At 41.1% G+C, this 15,981-nt stretch overlaps 1 protein-coding gene across 1 annotated transcript in view; it reads right to left on the bottom strand.

Moving 5' to 3' along the window:
* Window positions 1–15,698, bottom strand: part of LOC124594590 — a 57,213-nt gene extending 41,515 nt beyond the window's left edge. The window contains exons 1-3 of the mRNA XM_047132963.1: window positions 15,665–15,698; window positions 8,521–8,622; window positions 5,558–5,686 (exon numbers count right to left, since the gene is read on the bottom strand). Coding sequence (XP_046988919.1) covers window positions 5,558–5,686; window positions 8,521–8,622; window positions 15,665–15,698 — 265 coding nt within the window. The remainder of the gene's footprint in view (window positions 1–5,557; window positions 5,687–8,520; window positions 8,623–15,664) is intronic.
* Window positions 15,699–15,981: the final 283 nt, after the last annotated feature.

The raw sequence follows: 15,981 nt of genomic DNA, 5'->3' as shown, positions 1-15,981 counted from the left end.
TAGTTTAAACAGTAGGGGCGACAGACTACATCTCTGTCTCACACTCTTTTTAATCCAAGCCCTTTGCTCTTGGTCTTATAATGTTATTGAACACCTTGCTCCTTTTCAATATAGTATATTATCCGCCTTTACACTGTACAAGCAGGTAACAATTAAGTTCCCCAAATAACAGACCTACCTAGAGAGTGCACGATAGCTCGCCATCAAACCTCATGTCTCAATCCCATATCTCCATTCCTACTAAACACAGCAATTTTGATAATCGGTTTTATATACTCCATTCTTTGTCCGACCTTGCAATTCTTTCAGTCTATGGCTCCTTTCAGTATTAAGTCTTTCTGTGTACTTTACAACATGTACAAATAACTCGTTCACGTCTTGCTCCTCTTCGTGTTTTTCCAGTAAGTCATTCACAATACCCATAATTTGTCTTCTGTTTGTTTCCTAGTTAACGTGTGTCATTCCTCATTCCTGTTGAAGGGTATGTTCCAGTCTTAATATTCTAAGAAGGTTCATCTGTTCAGTTGATAATGAACTGAGAAAGACGACAAAACTTAGTTGCTAGTGGGAAAAATTCTTACAGGGTTAATATATTAGCCAATTATAACAATCACACACATTTTCAAAATCTTTGCTCCTTCTTTTTATGCATATTTCGAGTATCTTACTTCACACCAGATTTATCTCAGCCTTCGGAACAATGGTTTTCATTTCGCACTACTGCCCTGGCAGAACATTTATACAGATCCTTCCAATTATTCTCTGCTGTGTCTTACAGAACTATAACATCTACTCTGCGCCATTAACCACCATGAACATCCCTCACATAATTACCTACATTCCAAGAATGGAATCCGTTTTTGATATTCGAGACATCAATTTATCCAATTTTTCACGTTTATTAAATATTAAATTTTTCATACTAAACAGTCTGTTGTGTACATAGTTCCGCGTAGTCAGCGCGTACACAACTTTCCCACTAGAGCGCGCCCCGCTAAGCACAACAGCGCAGGCGCAGCGCTCGTCCGTCTCGACACTACGAGATGGCGCTGCCTTACAGACGGACCAAATTCTGCTTCCGCCGATCCGCGTATTAATATGTAACGCAGCCAATGAGATTACTGCTAACGTAGAACATTTTCTCCTCGCGGATCACACTCGCGCAGTGATACCTGAACGCGCGAGGTATTATAACGAGTGTACAGACCTCCGATCAGTCAGTCTGCATTTGTATGCACCAGTCTGTACTAGTCTGCATTAGTCTGTACCAGTCTATAGTCAAGTTTCAGTCTGCACCTAATAAGATTATCATATTCCTGTACATAGCCATGAAGATAAATGTATAGACACTTTGTCAAGTATCAGAGATATGTGAGAATAAGATTAACGTACTAAGACCAAAGGAACTTCAGACTGTCAATTGGAAATAGCATCCACAATCAAGTTACGTAATATCTATGCTTTTTATTATTTTAATAAATGTGTGTGAAAATTAATCAAGTTCTGTTTAAAGTTGGTCACCGTCAATCTGCTACTCTGAGCGTGTAAGTGGCATTTCTATCGTCTGACCTAACGGCAGAAGATAAACACGCCACGATAAGACCACGAGACATATTGCTGACACTTGCCTACTTCGTTAGAGTGACAAGTGAAATAATCTGATGGTGTGTGTACCGAAGGTCTTACAGTACGCACACCACACAGTCAAAGTAAACTGTTAGGGTTGTACAAATATTAATGAAGATTTTCCTACATCTGCGTCGCTTTTTGTGGATAGCTGGATCTGTATGTTAACTAACGTGTTCTAACTTTTGTATAGATAAAAGTAGGACAATAACCGAGGAAAATGTGCAGTATTTAGAAATTTTGGTGAAAACTGAAACCGCGAAGGAACAGGAAACTTGCGAAATTAAACAATAGTTATGAGCGTAGAACTGAAGTACACTAGACTCTCGCTAATCCTGCCTTCAGTAGTGCGATCTCACAGTAATCCGGCGCACATCCAAAAACACGTGCACAATGAATATGTCCTGCGCAACAATCCTTAGTTAAACAACGCTTTATATACTGTATTTGAAACTGTAGCTTTCTTTACAGGTCGGAAACATGTCTTCTAAAAGGAAACACGTTACGCTAGACCTCAAGCTGAAACTCGAAATTTTAGATAACTTAAATCGAGGTTCATAGCAGAAAGCCACTGCTGCTGAGTTCAATGTTATACGAGCAACTATTTATGACATCAAAAAGAAAGAAGATGTTATTCGACAGTACTCAACATAAATGGATAGCGAGTTGGGAAAACGGAAGGTTATGCGAAAGACTGAGAATGAAGAACTGGACGCAGCTATTTATAGATAGTTCAGATAACAACCCAGTAAAGGAATTCCAGTCAGTGGCCCGATTATAAAGGTAAAAGCAGCTGCACTTAACAAACAGCTTCGTAGTAGTAACTTGTTTGCAGCGAGCGAAGGTTGACTATAAAACTAGAAAAAACGACATGGCATTCCGCAGGTGACTGTAACCGGGGAAAGACGCTCAGCTAACGGTATGGACGCTGATGAGTTTTTAAGCAAGATATGGAAGATAATATAATATAACGTTGATGGAACAGGACTCTTTTACAAGGTGCTTTCTTCAAAAACATTGTCTGCCAAGAACGAGCAGGAAGCTCGTTGTTACAAGCAACAGAAACAACGCGTAACATTAATGGCGTGTTTTAATGCAAATGGGAGTCATAAACTACCGCTTATGGTGACTGAAAAATCCCAACTCCACGTTGTTTTCAACACATTGACATAAATACTCTACAAGCGCAGTATTGCGCTTTCAAGAAAGCGTGGATGGACACACAAATATTCTCTCGGTGGTTCCATGAAACGTTTGTACCAGCAGTGAGAAAAGAGCTAAAGAAGAAAAAGCTTTATAATTGACAGTGCTCCCAGTCGTCCTTCAGATGTTCCTCCAAAGTCCGATGGTATACTAGCACTCTTTCTCCCACACAATGTGACAGCCCTAATTCAGCCCATGGATCACGGAATCTTGGAAGCAATTAAACGTCATTTTCGACATTCATTTCTCGCCTCCTTGCTGAACGAAAGTGAAAACGACTCCATCGAGAATATGCTGAAGGCGTGGAAAACAATTAACATACGTGATGTTGTTTTCCAAGCAGCTGAATCATGGGATAAATTGGAGAGCGGTGCCATAATGAAGAGCTGGAGAAAATTGTGACTATCCATTGATGCCGAGTTGGATCCAGTAGACAATGACAGCGATGAGTCAGTCAGTTCGGAATTATCAATAACTTTGTACACTGACATACTCCACAACCTTTCAGAACGAGAAGAAATTGATGATGAAGAGGTTACTAAGTGGCTGAATGAGGAAAACTGTGATCCGGACCAAACTTTAATACATGAAGAAATAATCAAAAGCGTGCAAGAAAGTAATGATGAAAGTGATGAAGAAGAGGACACAGGAGGAGAGAGCATGAAGGTTTCTCACGCTGCTGGTGCTGAAGCTGCCGAGGTCTTCTTGGAGTACCTTATGCACGAACCAGGTACATGCAGTACCGATGTAATGCTTGCAAAGCGGCTGCGTGATAAAGCATGCCACCGTCGCGTATCATCATTGTGAGAGTTAAAAATTAGGGACGTGTTTCATAGTGAGGGATACGACTCTATAATTATTTACAGTATACGCTTAAGGAGTACGTTTTCTTTGAAAAATAATATACACTACTGGCTACTAAAATTGCTACACCACGAAGATGACGTGCTACAGACGCGAAATTTTACCGACAGGAAAAAGATGCAGTGATATGCAAATGATTGCCTTTTCAGAGCATTCACACAAGGTTCGCGCCGGTGGCGACACCTACAACGTGCGGACATGAGGAAAGTTTCCAACTGATTTCTCATACACAAACAGCAATTGACCGGCGTTGCCTGGTGAAACGTTGCTGTGATGCCTCGTTAAGGAGGAGAAATGCGTACCATCACGTTTCCGACTTTGATAAAGGTCGGATTGTAGCCTATCGCGATTGCGGTTTATCGTATCGCGACATTGCTGCTCGAGTTGGTCGAGATCCAATAACTGTTAGCAGAATATGGAATCGGTGGGATCAGGAGGGTAATACGGAACGCCGTGCTGTATCCCAACTGCGTCCTATCACTAGCAGTCGAGATGACAGGCATCTTCTCCGTATGGCTGTAACGGATCGTGCAGCCACGTCTCGATCCCTGAGTCAACAGATGGGGACATTTGCAAGACAACAACCATCTGCACGAACAGTTCGACGACGTTTGCAGCAGCTCGGAGACCATGGCTGCGGTTACCCTTGACGCTGCATCGCAGACAGGAGCGCCTGCGATGGTGTACTCAGCGACGAACCTGGGTGCACGAATGGCAAAACGTAACTTTTTCGGATGAATCCAGGTTCTGTTTGCAGCATCATAATGGTCGCATCCGTGTTTGGAGACATCGCGGTGAACGCACATTGGAAGCGTGTATTCGTCATCGCCTTACTGGCGTATCATCCGGCGTGATGGTATGGGGTGTCATTGGTTACACGTCTCGGTCACCTCTTGTTCACATTGACGGCACTCTGAACAGTGGACGTTACATTTCAGATGTGTTACAACCCGTGGCTCTTCCCCTCATTCGATACCTGCGAAACCCTACATTTCAGCAGGATAATGCACGACCGCATGTTGCAGGTCCTGTACGGGCCTTTCTGGATGCAGAAAATGCTCTACTGCTGCCCTGGCCACCACATTCTCCAGATCTCTCACCAGCTGGAAACGTCTGGTCAATGGTGGCCGAGCAACTGGCTCGTCAAAATACGCCAGTAACTACTCTTGATGAACTGTGGTATAGTGTTGAAGCTGCATGGGCAGCTGTACCTGTACACGCCATCCAAGCTCTGTTTGACTCAATGCCCAGGCGTATCACTGCCGTTATTACGGCCAGAAGTGGTTGTTCTGGGTACTGATTTCTCAGGATCTATGCACCCAAATTGCGTGAAAATGTAATCACATGTCAGTTCTAGTATAATATATTTGTCCAATGAATACCCGTTTATCATCTGCATTTCATCTTGGTGTAGCAATTTTAATGGCCAGTAGTGTATTTTTGGATTTAATTAAGTATATCCTCTGTGTTTTAATATTTTTTCCTTCGGTTTAATAAAGTACAGTACACTATATCTCCTATGTTTTCAAAATAAATAGAAAACAAAATAAATGAATAAAATAAATTTCAGACACTCAATAATCCGGTACTTCCGCTAATCCGGCACCCACATATGTCAGGAATGGCCGGATTAGCGAGAGTCTAGTGTACTAAATTTCACGGAGAGGAAAGGTTTAGTGATCTGCAGACCTGTTAATATGTATTTGTGGTGCATGTAAGCAGGAGGCCCGGGTTCGAGTTCCAGTCTGGCAAAAATTTTCAACTTGCCCCGTTGAGATACATCAATGCCCACTGGTAGTTAATGTCTTATTTCCTTTGTATCTTATTTCAATATTTGTAAGAAAGTTGAGAGACATTGACTTACCTTCTCCTAAGTTGTTGACAATCTTAACCTGCCACTGCATCAGTCTCTCTCGGGTGTCGAAAGCGAGAATGACAGTCACATCTTGACAGATTATAGCTATCGTGTTCGATTCCTTGTCAAGAGTGAAACCTGAAACAAAGAAAGAAGTATAAAGGCTTATTATTAAATTCACTTTTATTACACGTTGTAAAATTTAGAAAACTCAATAGTGCTGTAGATTTATTAGCCACCCAAAATTGGAGAGGGATGTAAATAATGCGTTCTACAGAGAAAATGTGCGAGACCCTTTAAAAAGTGATACATACAATAAAAAAATTTGTAGCTATTGTTGCAAACAGTATCCCTAAAATTTGAATGAGTGTTGAAGACCAGACTTTTCGTAGGCGTTCAAGATGACACCTAATTTCTTGAAAGACATTTTACTATCTGCAGTACGCTGTAGGAATTCGGTATGGAAAATTTGTAACTGGAAATCTAAACATTACTAGTGCTATTAAATGTCTAAATTGTTTAAAGTGATAGTTATTAAATGTTATCAACCATCAATCTGATACGTAATAATTGAAATTAAAAAGTAGTTCATTCGCACAGGAATCAATGTTTTATTGAAAAGTAAATTCGTATCTGTAACAAAAGGGCACTTTCTGAATTATCCGAAAAGACTTTTAGCAACCTTTGGAAAACGGTATGTGACATAGCATATGGGCTACCGCTCCAATTGGTATGCTATCTAGTCTACAATGGTGGTAATCTCCAGGGTGAAGAAAAATTCGTGCACTCGGTCTTCGCAGCGTGATTCCTCACATATTGGCAGTACAAAAATGTCTCACATAATTTCGTCCTGCGCATATGTTCAAAAATGTGTGAAATCTTATGGGACTTAACTGCTGAGGTCATCAGTCCCTAAGCTTACACACTACTTAAGCTAAATTATCCTAATGACAAACATGCCCGAGGGAGGACTCGAACCTCCGCTGGGACCAGCCTCACAGTCCATGACTGCATTGCCCTAGACCGCTCGGCTAATCCCGCGCGGCTCCTGCGCATATCTCGGACAGTAAATGGACGTTAACAGATTGGCAAGGTTAGGTTGCAAGAAGTCGAGGGTTCGACTCTGGATCGAGTCTTGATTGTTTTTATTTGCTAAAAGTAGTCTGCGTGGTACGATATTTGGCGTCTTAATCGTCATATAGCTATTAAAGTGGGTCTTCTACAAAACGTTTGCAGTTACATACTACGAACACAGAAATGGAAGTACAATCGCTTTCATTAGGCAGCTTTAAAAGAAGCGAAATTTTTCGCACCACTACATCTACTAGATTCCAAACCTGTTTTCTGTGTACCGTCCTCGAATGGTCCCGTCGAAGCACATTGCTAGCTCTACTGGTGTCCTAAGGCCCTAACGAAATGAAACGGACCTAAACGTGGCAGTGTTAACAGTTCTTATTAATCAAGGGAACCATTGGTGGAGCGTGCACACAAAAAATTTGGAATCTGGTGGATGCGTGGTGCGAAACAATTAGCGTCCACGACGTGCAAATATTTTTTTTTAAACGCCCACTAATGAAATCGATTGTATTTCCATTTCTGTGTTCGTAGCACGTAACTGCAAATGTTTTGTAGAAGACCCATTGTATTCGCTGTACAGGGTGATTCAAAAAGAATACCACAACTTTAGGAATTTAAAACTCTGCAACGACAAAAGGCAGAGCTAAGCACTATCTGTCGGCGAATTAGGGGAGCTATAAAGTTTCATTTAGTTGTACATTTGTTCGCTTGAGGCGCTGTTGACTAGGCGTCAGCGTCAGTTGATGCTAAGATGGCGACCGCTCAACAGAAAGCTTTTTGTGTTATTGAGTACGGCAGAAGTGAATCGACGACAGTTGTTCAGCGTGCATTTCGAACGAAGTATGGTGTTAAACCTCCTGATAGGTGGTGTATTAAACGTTGGTATAAACAGTTTACAGAGAATGGGTGTTTGTGCAAAGGGAAAAGTTCTGGACGGCCGAGAACGAGTGATGAAAATGTAGCACGCATCCAGCAAGCATTTGTTCGCAGCCCAGGAAAATCGACTCGCAGAGCTAGCAGAGAGCTGCAAATTCCACAGTCAACTGTATGGAGAGTCCTACGAAAAAGGTTAGTTCTGAAACCTTATCGTCTGAATTGAACGTCAACTACCCGAGGCGATGCATCGGCCGCCAGGCAGCCCGTGACAGAGCACTTCATCACTGGCCTCCAAGAAGCCCTGATCTTACCCCCTGCGATTTTTTCTTATGGGGGTATGTTAAGGATATGGTGTTTCGGCCACCTCTCCCAGCCACCATTGATGATTTGAAACGAGAAATAACAGCAGCTATCCAAACTGTTACGCCTGAGATGCTACAGAGAGTGTGGAACGAGTTGGAGTCTCGGGTTGATATTGCTCGTGTGTCTGGAGGGGGCCATATTGAACATCTCTGTACTTGTTTTTGAGTGAAAAAAAACCTTTTTAAATACTCTTTGTAATGATGTATAACAGAAGGTTATGTTTCTTTCATTAAATACACATTTTTAAAGTTGTGGTATTCTTTTTGAATCACCCTGTATAACGATTAAAATGCCAGATATCGTACCACGCAGACTACTTTTAGCAAATAAAAACAAATAAGCCCCGACCTCAATCGAATCCTCGACCGCCTTCATCCTAACACAAAACACTACCACTGCACCAACTGCGCAGTCCTGCTGTTGTATTCTGACAGAGATAGTTGCCGTAAAAGTGATTACAGTGTTGCCACATTGACAGTATTTAACGTGCACTAGAAGAAATTTTGTGAGAGTCATTTCTGTATTGCTAGTAATTGAGGAATCGCATTGCGAAGTCCGAGTGCGCGAATTTTTATTCACCTTGTATACTGAAGTAGCTGTAATAGTACTTCTCTCATGATTGCAACGTTAAAGGCTTTTTACTTTGAAAAACTCACCAGTTTCGATGGCCAGGAAGTGTTGCAGGGAGAGCGATGCCTTTGTGTGTCCCTGCTTGTAGCGGTCTTTGCTGTCCCGGTACAGCTGAAGGTGCAGGCAGTCTGGAACAAAGAGAAAAGAGATTTTATGTTTTCTGTAGGTTACGGATTTCGCATTCCGTGGCCCTCAGAGTATACTTTAAATCCTGTTACATAGCTGCAACAACAAAATAATGCTAGGAAATCTGCATGCTATGATTTCAAAGAACGAGGAAATAGATGTATTATTACATCGTACATGATACTTCAAGACACCGTCACCGTATTAGAGAGGATAGAAAGAAATGGTTGAGTGACTGGCTGGAACGCTGAACCAAGGGTGCCATGACAGGTTTAATCATGTCAATATCCACTCCCGAAAGCATGTGGGAAAAATGAATACCTAAATCTTCACGTTAGAGCTCTGATTTCTTATATTCTATTACAATATTCATTTCTTCCTGTATGGTGAGGAATTGCCAAAATTTTTTGGCATTTGGGAGAAAAAGACGGTAATAGGAATTTCGGAAAAAACATCGCAGCGACGAAAAATGCCTATGTTTTGAAGACTACACCCTAACTCGCGTGTGATATAAAGTTCTTTCCCCTGTTTCACTACAGCACAAAACGAGCTGCCCTTCTTTGAACTTTTTCGGTGGCCTCCGTCAGTCTCATCAGGCAAAGATCCCATACCGCGCAGCAATACTACGCGAGAAGATACGTATATATTATCTGTGTATTTTGATGTTACTATTTTTAGTGTAGCTACAAAGACCTTGTGGCCATTAATTGCTGTATATATCATGAACTATTTGTTCAGTATTGTTCATTGCTGTGGGAACTAGTATGTATCAATTGTACTATGTATCATTTGCACTATGTATCGTTTGCTTTCGTGTAAGCTCCTGACCTAACCCGTCAAAATAATTTTTGGAGAAAGCATTTAGTACAATTTCGGACGATGTTTTATGCCTACCACCGAACTTAAAAATGTATTTATCCGAGGGAAGATAGAAGTCGCCACGAACCGCTGAGACGAGTTCCAATTGTAAATGAGCCCCAAACTTTCCTTCAACCTTTCAACAACTGTATCTTCTGCACCAGGGGGTCATTAAAAGGACAAATTGTTAATTTATTCCCGCTCATGAGTATACCGTCTACCCATAGTAACTCAAAGCATCAATCTGTTTCTTCATTACAAGATAAACTACTAACAGCAACAAACACGTCATTAACTACTGTATTTAGTCTATCCACATTGAAAACCGTTAGGCCTTTGGTAAAATCTTCGGCTGAACATATTTCCGGCCTTAGCGATGTTTCAGTACCTATACAGCATATTTCCGGCCTTAGCGATGTTTCAGTACCTATACAGCTTTCTACTTCAGTGCTCGCTTCGAGGTTTGGTTCGTTCCTAAGACAACTAGAATACCGTCGTTTCTTGGGTCTATACTCCCCTGGTGTACTCCCTTCGAGAGTTTAGCCTGCTTGTATTTTTTTAATCAATAATCCAGCCAATTACTGCTCGTTTTCGTTTACCATCTATTGGCATGGGTAACACCGTTTTCGTCACATTCATAATAACCTCTTCCACTCCAGTCTGTTAGCTGCCCCATTTGCTTATTTTCTGTCTTTCGTAGTAATTTCCAACGTATATGTCTCTGCTACGCACTGAGAAAATGTATGATCTTTGATAGCTGTTGTGTTCACAGTCAGTGATTCGCCATACGTAGAGTGGATCTGAGCGCGCTTTCCACATTTAAGTCTTCACATCTTCGGGTATAGGTGTCCTCTAATTCTTTTTTCTGCCAACCAGGAATTATTATTTGTTTCTCATCCTTTCAGTGCTCGTCTTCTTTTCTCCTTCTTATTGGGACATATGTTAAATTTCCTTCTGGCCAACGAGCGTCCTCCATTCCATTATATGTACATAACACAGTAATTACTTTTGCTTCAATCGGTAGATCATTGTAGCTTCATTCATATTCACAAGACTTCTCACTTCATCATCCCCAATTATTTGCGAACGAAATAACATACGTGCAAGTGTAAGAAAGTCAGACCCGTTTCCAGTGCTTCTAATATTTTTCTTATGTTGTTTGTTCACCAATGCTCTATTCTGCTCTACATGTGTTTATCTCTACACTGATTTTGATTTTATCTAAGCCAAGCAGAACAAGAAATGGATACTTTCAATACATTTCGTCTCTTGTTCATCTATTTTCTAGACTACTGTTCACTTCATCTTCTAACATAAAGCTTGCAAGTTATGTTCCAAAAGGCTAAAATTACAAATTCACTAAATCTATGTAGTTTTTAAATGAGAGAAGAAAGATGTAGAGAGGGAGTAAAACATGTAGAGAGAGATGGAAATGACATATTTTAATGAAACCTTCTTCTCATACATAAACAATGTTTCGCGCATAATTTCAGCTGCAGAAAAACACATTGCAAGCACTGTATAGTTTTCAAATACATACAGTAACTTATATTACGTATTTGTGCAGTTGTTGTGGGAGGGGTTATAGAATTCGATATTATCCGCTCATGGCTGAATGAGTAGTAAACCACACCAGAAAGCGCTTCAGTGACGAGGCGATAGGATTAAATGCATTGCATAGCGCCCAGCCACCATTCTCGTAAACAAAGCTTAGCACGCAAACAATAGAGGTATAGATTCAGAGCCCGATGCACCCGCACTGCTGAATTTGAAACCGAGATCCAACGCTTTCAAAATATGTGACTGACTGGCTCGACAACAACATTTGTTTTGTATCTATGAAATTCATTCGCCGTTGCATAATTAGCTGCATTGGATATGAAGATATAGCCATTGCTGACAAATGAAAAACTCTGCCTGACTGGGACTCGAAAGTCGAGTTCTTCCTCGTCGCGAGAGTTATCTTTGACTACTTCAAGTCAGAACTTCCGTATGTCATATTATCCACGGCCACACTGCTCGCAACTTTACTTACTTTTATATTTCACTCTGTAGTTCACTAAAAATAACACAGAAAGAAGACCCATTCTCACAAGCTTCAGAAGATAAGTATTTCTGAAACAACAATTTGCGAAATTGTGTGATAGACTCTATTGTCATCTTTCGATAGGTCACGGAAATTAGTCGACGGGTACCTCTTGTTTGTTTTCTAAGGCACGAAATCTAAATCATGGCATCTGGTCTTATACTTCTAGGGTCAGTGCACTCGCTTACGACAAAAGGAGGTCAATCACACCAATGGATCAAATCTGTCATCGTCGGATAATACTCGTATCCGAGTTTTCATTTTCGTCCCGTATTTCCTTTACTGTCCTTTACTGCATCGCAGTTCGAGACACTTGTTTAACGGCCATTTGCCTAGTATACCGACTACTCTCTCTGTGGTTTTAGGCGATTTTATGCAGTTCGTCTATGAGCAGCAATAATTGAGTTAATTTGCAGACTTTATCCCAGAAACAAGACACTCAGACACTTGAAATATGAATACCTACCTTCAAAAGTCTACACGATACTGAGACAGATGACACACATATTTTTTCTCTTACTATAAATGAACGTTGTAGATATTGGATGGGTAACTGCATCTGAACTAAAATACAAATCAATGTCATTCAGCGATCGTTTTGCATAGGAGGACGTATTGGCAACCGGTAATCATGTGCTAAAGTACTACAGCTCAAGTTTATTATCACGTTGAAATTATACCATTTTTCTTCGAATGTGAGACGGAAAGCGCACTAAAATTGTGCATTTCTCAACGAATGCATGCCATAAGGCAAATAAAACGGGCGAAAATACGTTTTGTAGCGCTGTCTCCGTGATAACCAGAGACCAGTGTCAACAGCGCAAAAGTCAAGTCAGAGAAGGGACGCAGCTGCTTATTTACGACTGTGCATTCTCTGATGTGACGCCTCTTTGCCGGCACTAAGGTTGCCACGGTGCTCTCGCAACCACGTCAGTATTTTTCGTTGAAAGTGCGTGACAATTGTTGAGGAAGCAACAAACCGCATTCCGTACATGGTCTGCTAAAGAGGCTCATTTGCAGTAGATCTTTGGAGGAGAAAGTGGGAGTCAAAGAGTTTGGCAGACCTATTCGAAATTTAAATCCAACAAGAGGAGGGTGTGGGATGAGGCTCATCAGTTTATCTTAAACTTTGTGAGTAGAAGCAGGTTGATGTCCTTTTACTGTTCCTGTAATATTTCACCTGAGTGGTCTGTAGGGAAAGTTGGAACGCTCCCTAAAGATCTACGAGTAGAGTGTGAGCGATTTTTGAGCAACACTGGATGAATCAGTGCCGTGCCACAGTGGTGAAGAGCACCTACTGGCCGTGAGTCACATGGGTTTGATTCTCACTGCTATCACCTTTTTCTCCATTTTATTTTATTCCTCACAATGTTAAATTACTAATAATACAAATTAAATACATTTCTACAGTTCAGTTTATATGCTTATGTAAACATAATACATTCAGTTTAGAGACGATTACTACCCTTGTAAGTCAAAAGGCATAGGTGGTGGTACGAAAGCGAGCATACGTGGAAATTTAGTATGAAAGAGTATCAAAAGAGCTTGAGCTGCATGTATGATGTTCGGATTGCACTTTTTTGCTTTCCATGTCAGTTGTTTGGGAAGAATGATGCGTCGGTACCGTGAGAGTGAAATATATAGAATATATTAACGTATTAATAAAGAAAAAGGACGGAAATCATAAACATATAAGGAACATACTGCTTCTTAGTACAGTATATGCATCTAATATTACAACAACATTGAGTCACGCGTTTATTTTTGTAATATTGTAGTATTTAGGCAAAATTTTGCAGGGAGCCGCCACAAGTGCAACATAACCAAGACAAAAAAAAAAAAAAACTGACGTGAAAATCAAAATTTAAACACGCATTCGGCGGTCTCTGCCCTTTTTTGGCCTGGAAGCCGGATCAGGCTAACCACTATGTTATTCTTCACAATGCCTATAGTGTCCTCGAACCTCATACCATCATTATCACTCCTGGTACGCCTTAGAAAATGGTGCCAATAACCGCTCCATCAGACGAAGTCGATATTGTCTTTAATGATACTTGGACATCTGATTTCACCCATAACTTTGATTGTGCCATGATGTGGTGGACGCACTTGTCGTTTAAAGTAACGGAATTTCAGTGGAATCTTTTATACACGTTACGAAGCCTTCACCTCTCAATGATGTGAGGAGTCGCGGGAACTGGCAGGTGGTTCAGATTCCAGATTAAACTGTAGGATCCCTTCTCCCAGTTGGGTTACCAGGGTAGATCAGGGAACACAAGTCACCGAAGGGGCGTTCAGTAGAAAGACTAGGACGAGATCACTGAGTCACACGATATTATGACTTGGAAATTAATTTGCGCTATGACTTTTGTCTAATATAAGCAAATGCGGCACATATTTTCACCAAACATTCTCATAGGTAATTCTAAATGAAAAAAAATGTACCACACTGCTTTTGCAACAAGCTCATGGTGACAGTTATTTGATACACCTTCAATATATGATACCAGCTTTACGCCCCGTTCGTGTTTTCAGCTGTTGGAGGTTTCAGGAATTCTTTGATATGAATCTTTTTCAAAATATGTATGACTTCTGAATTCAGTCTCCCATTTCATAACTGTTGAAAACGAAGGTTTTAAGCAACACAAGTGTGATTATCCCTTTCCCAAACTAACTATCCATGCGGTCTCAGTGTTTAAGAATCATCCGACACCACTTTTCTCTGTTGGTCCATCATGGCCAGGGGATATCGGCTCGTAAGTAGTTTTCAATGTCAATAAAATTCACCAACACCCATATACTTTAAGATATTTTATTATATTCTGAAAGCAACCATTTCCGGCATTTCATTTTGCTTTCATCAGGCCCCGTAGCCTTCTATCCAAATAAATGAACTTGTAACAAAGTGTTTGAAGTCACGCTGGTACGTTCTGTTGCTGTGTGTTTCCATTCCATGATTAATGTGATTTGAAGAGAAGTAATAAAATGAGCTCTAACATGGAAAGTAAGCGTTTCCGGACACATGTCCACATAACATATTTTCTTTCTTTGTGTGTGAGGAATGTTTCTTGAAAATTTGGCCGTACCTTCTTGTAACACCCTGTATGTCCATGTGAAGTTTTTTGTTCGGAATCACTAATACTATCACCCTTCAAAGCATGTACCTTTCCTCGTAACGCACCATGTGTATCTTGAGGTGACGTAACTCAACAGTGTTGAAGAATGCGAACACTCAGCTTGACAGTTCCAAGCATTTTTGAAACATTTTCCCGTTGACACCCCGCTCTCTCTCCCACAACACAGTAAAATTTGATTTGCATACTGTAGATCTTCAGTATATTTTAATCTGTTACCTCTTTACCAATAATTCTATTGGCAATAAATTTTGCAGATATTCTGCACAGTACCACTGAATGGACGTCGAAAATTATAGCATTATACGACACACAGTTAGCGAGACGCGACGTCGTAAACATTGAGAAACGTAAAAAACTAGCTTTTCTTAAAGGTTTTGTACGTGGGAGTTCCGTATGTTAAAGAATCGGCCTCTGGGCTGTTACTGCTAAGGTCTAATTGCTCACGCAGTGCTTGCACAATATTGTTATTAGAGTTAATTACCGAATAAAATTTTATTTCTGGATGACCTATCGCTCCCATCAGCTGTAATTATGGATTGGTCTATCATTTTCTGTTACGCGTCTGACATAGGCTGAGCAGTAGTTCTACCGTCGCACTGTCATACGTATTTACTGAGTCGACCTTATCTGCGGCATTAGCCAGATTTCATTACCTGTAACGACCGTGACTTCAACGCAGTCTGTGCGCGCTTGGAGGCATATCACGGTCATTACTCACCAACCAAGCATAGACTAAACACGCTGGAAGTTAGACGTCACTATGATTTTCGTCTACTTGTTTTTCATGCAGAGTGTACAGTGACCTTTATGTCTGGTGACTTCTAGAGGTGTTCTCACTGTGATGGAGATGGAACTCCTGACGTGCGTGAAGATGTATGTTTAATTCTCACGGCTCCAACCACGGGTGCTGTGCTCTTTGCAGAGAGAGAGAGAGAGAGAGAGGGCTAACCTTAACGACATTACGTTCGCACTGCGAGAGCTCGCCAAGTGCAATCATGGCCGGGGAGGTATGTTGGAGTCGCTGAGGCACTTTCTCTCTGCTAGAGTCCCGCATCCTTTTGTAGAGCAATTACCATGGACGACAGCATAATCAAGTGTCATCTCGCGGCACCTGTCTACAAACGGAATTCGTAACGTGTGTCAGAAGAGCTACACACATCCAGGCTTCCAGGCTCTCTTCAGTGGCCGAGCACACACGGAAATTCGTGCATATGTGTATGCTTGTGTGTGTGTGTGTGTGTGTGTGTGTGTGTGTGTGTGTGTGGAAGGGGAGGGAGGTT

Source organism: Schistocerca americana, chromosome 2 (genome assembly GCF_021461395.2).
Source record: "Schistocerca americana isolate TAMUIC-IGC-003095 chromosome 2, iqSchAmer2.1, whole genome shotgun sequence".
Classification (NCBI taxonomy): Eukaryota; Metazoa; Arthropoda; class Insecta; order Orthoptera; family Acrididae; genus Schistocerca; species Schistocerca americana.
The sequence above is the reverse complement of the archived record's forward strand: the minus strand, read 5'-3'. Positions and strand labels throughout refer to the sequence as shown.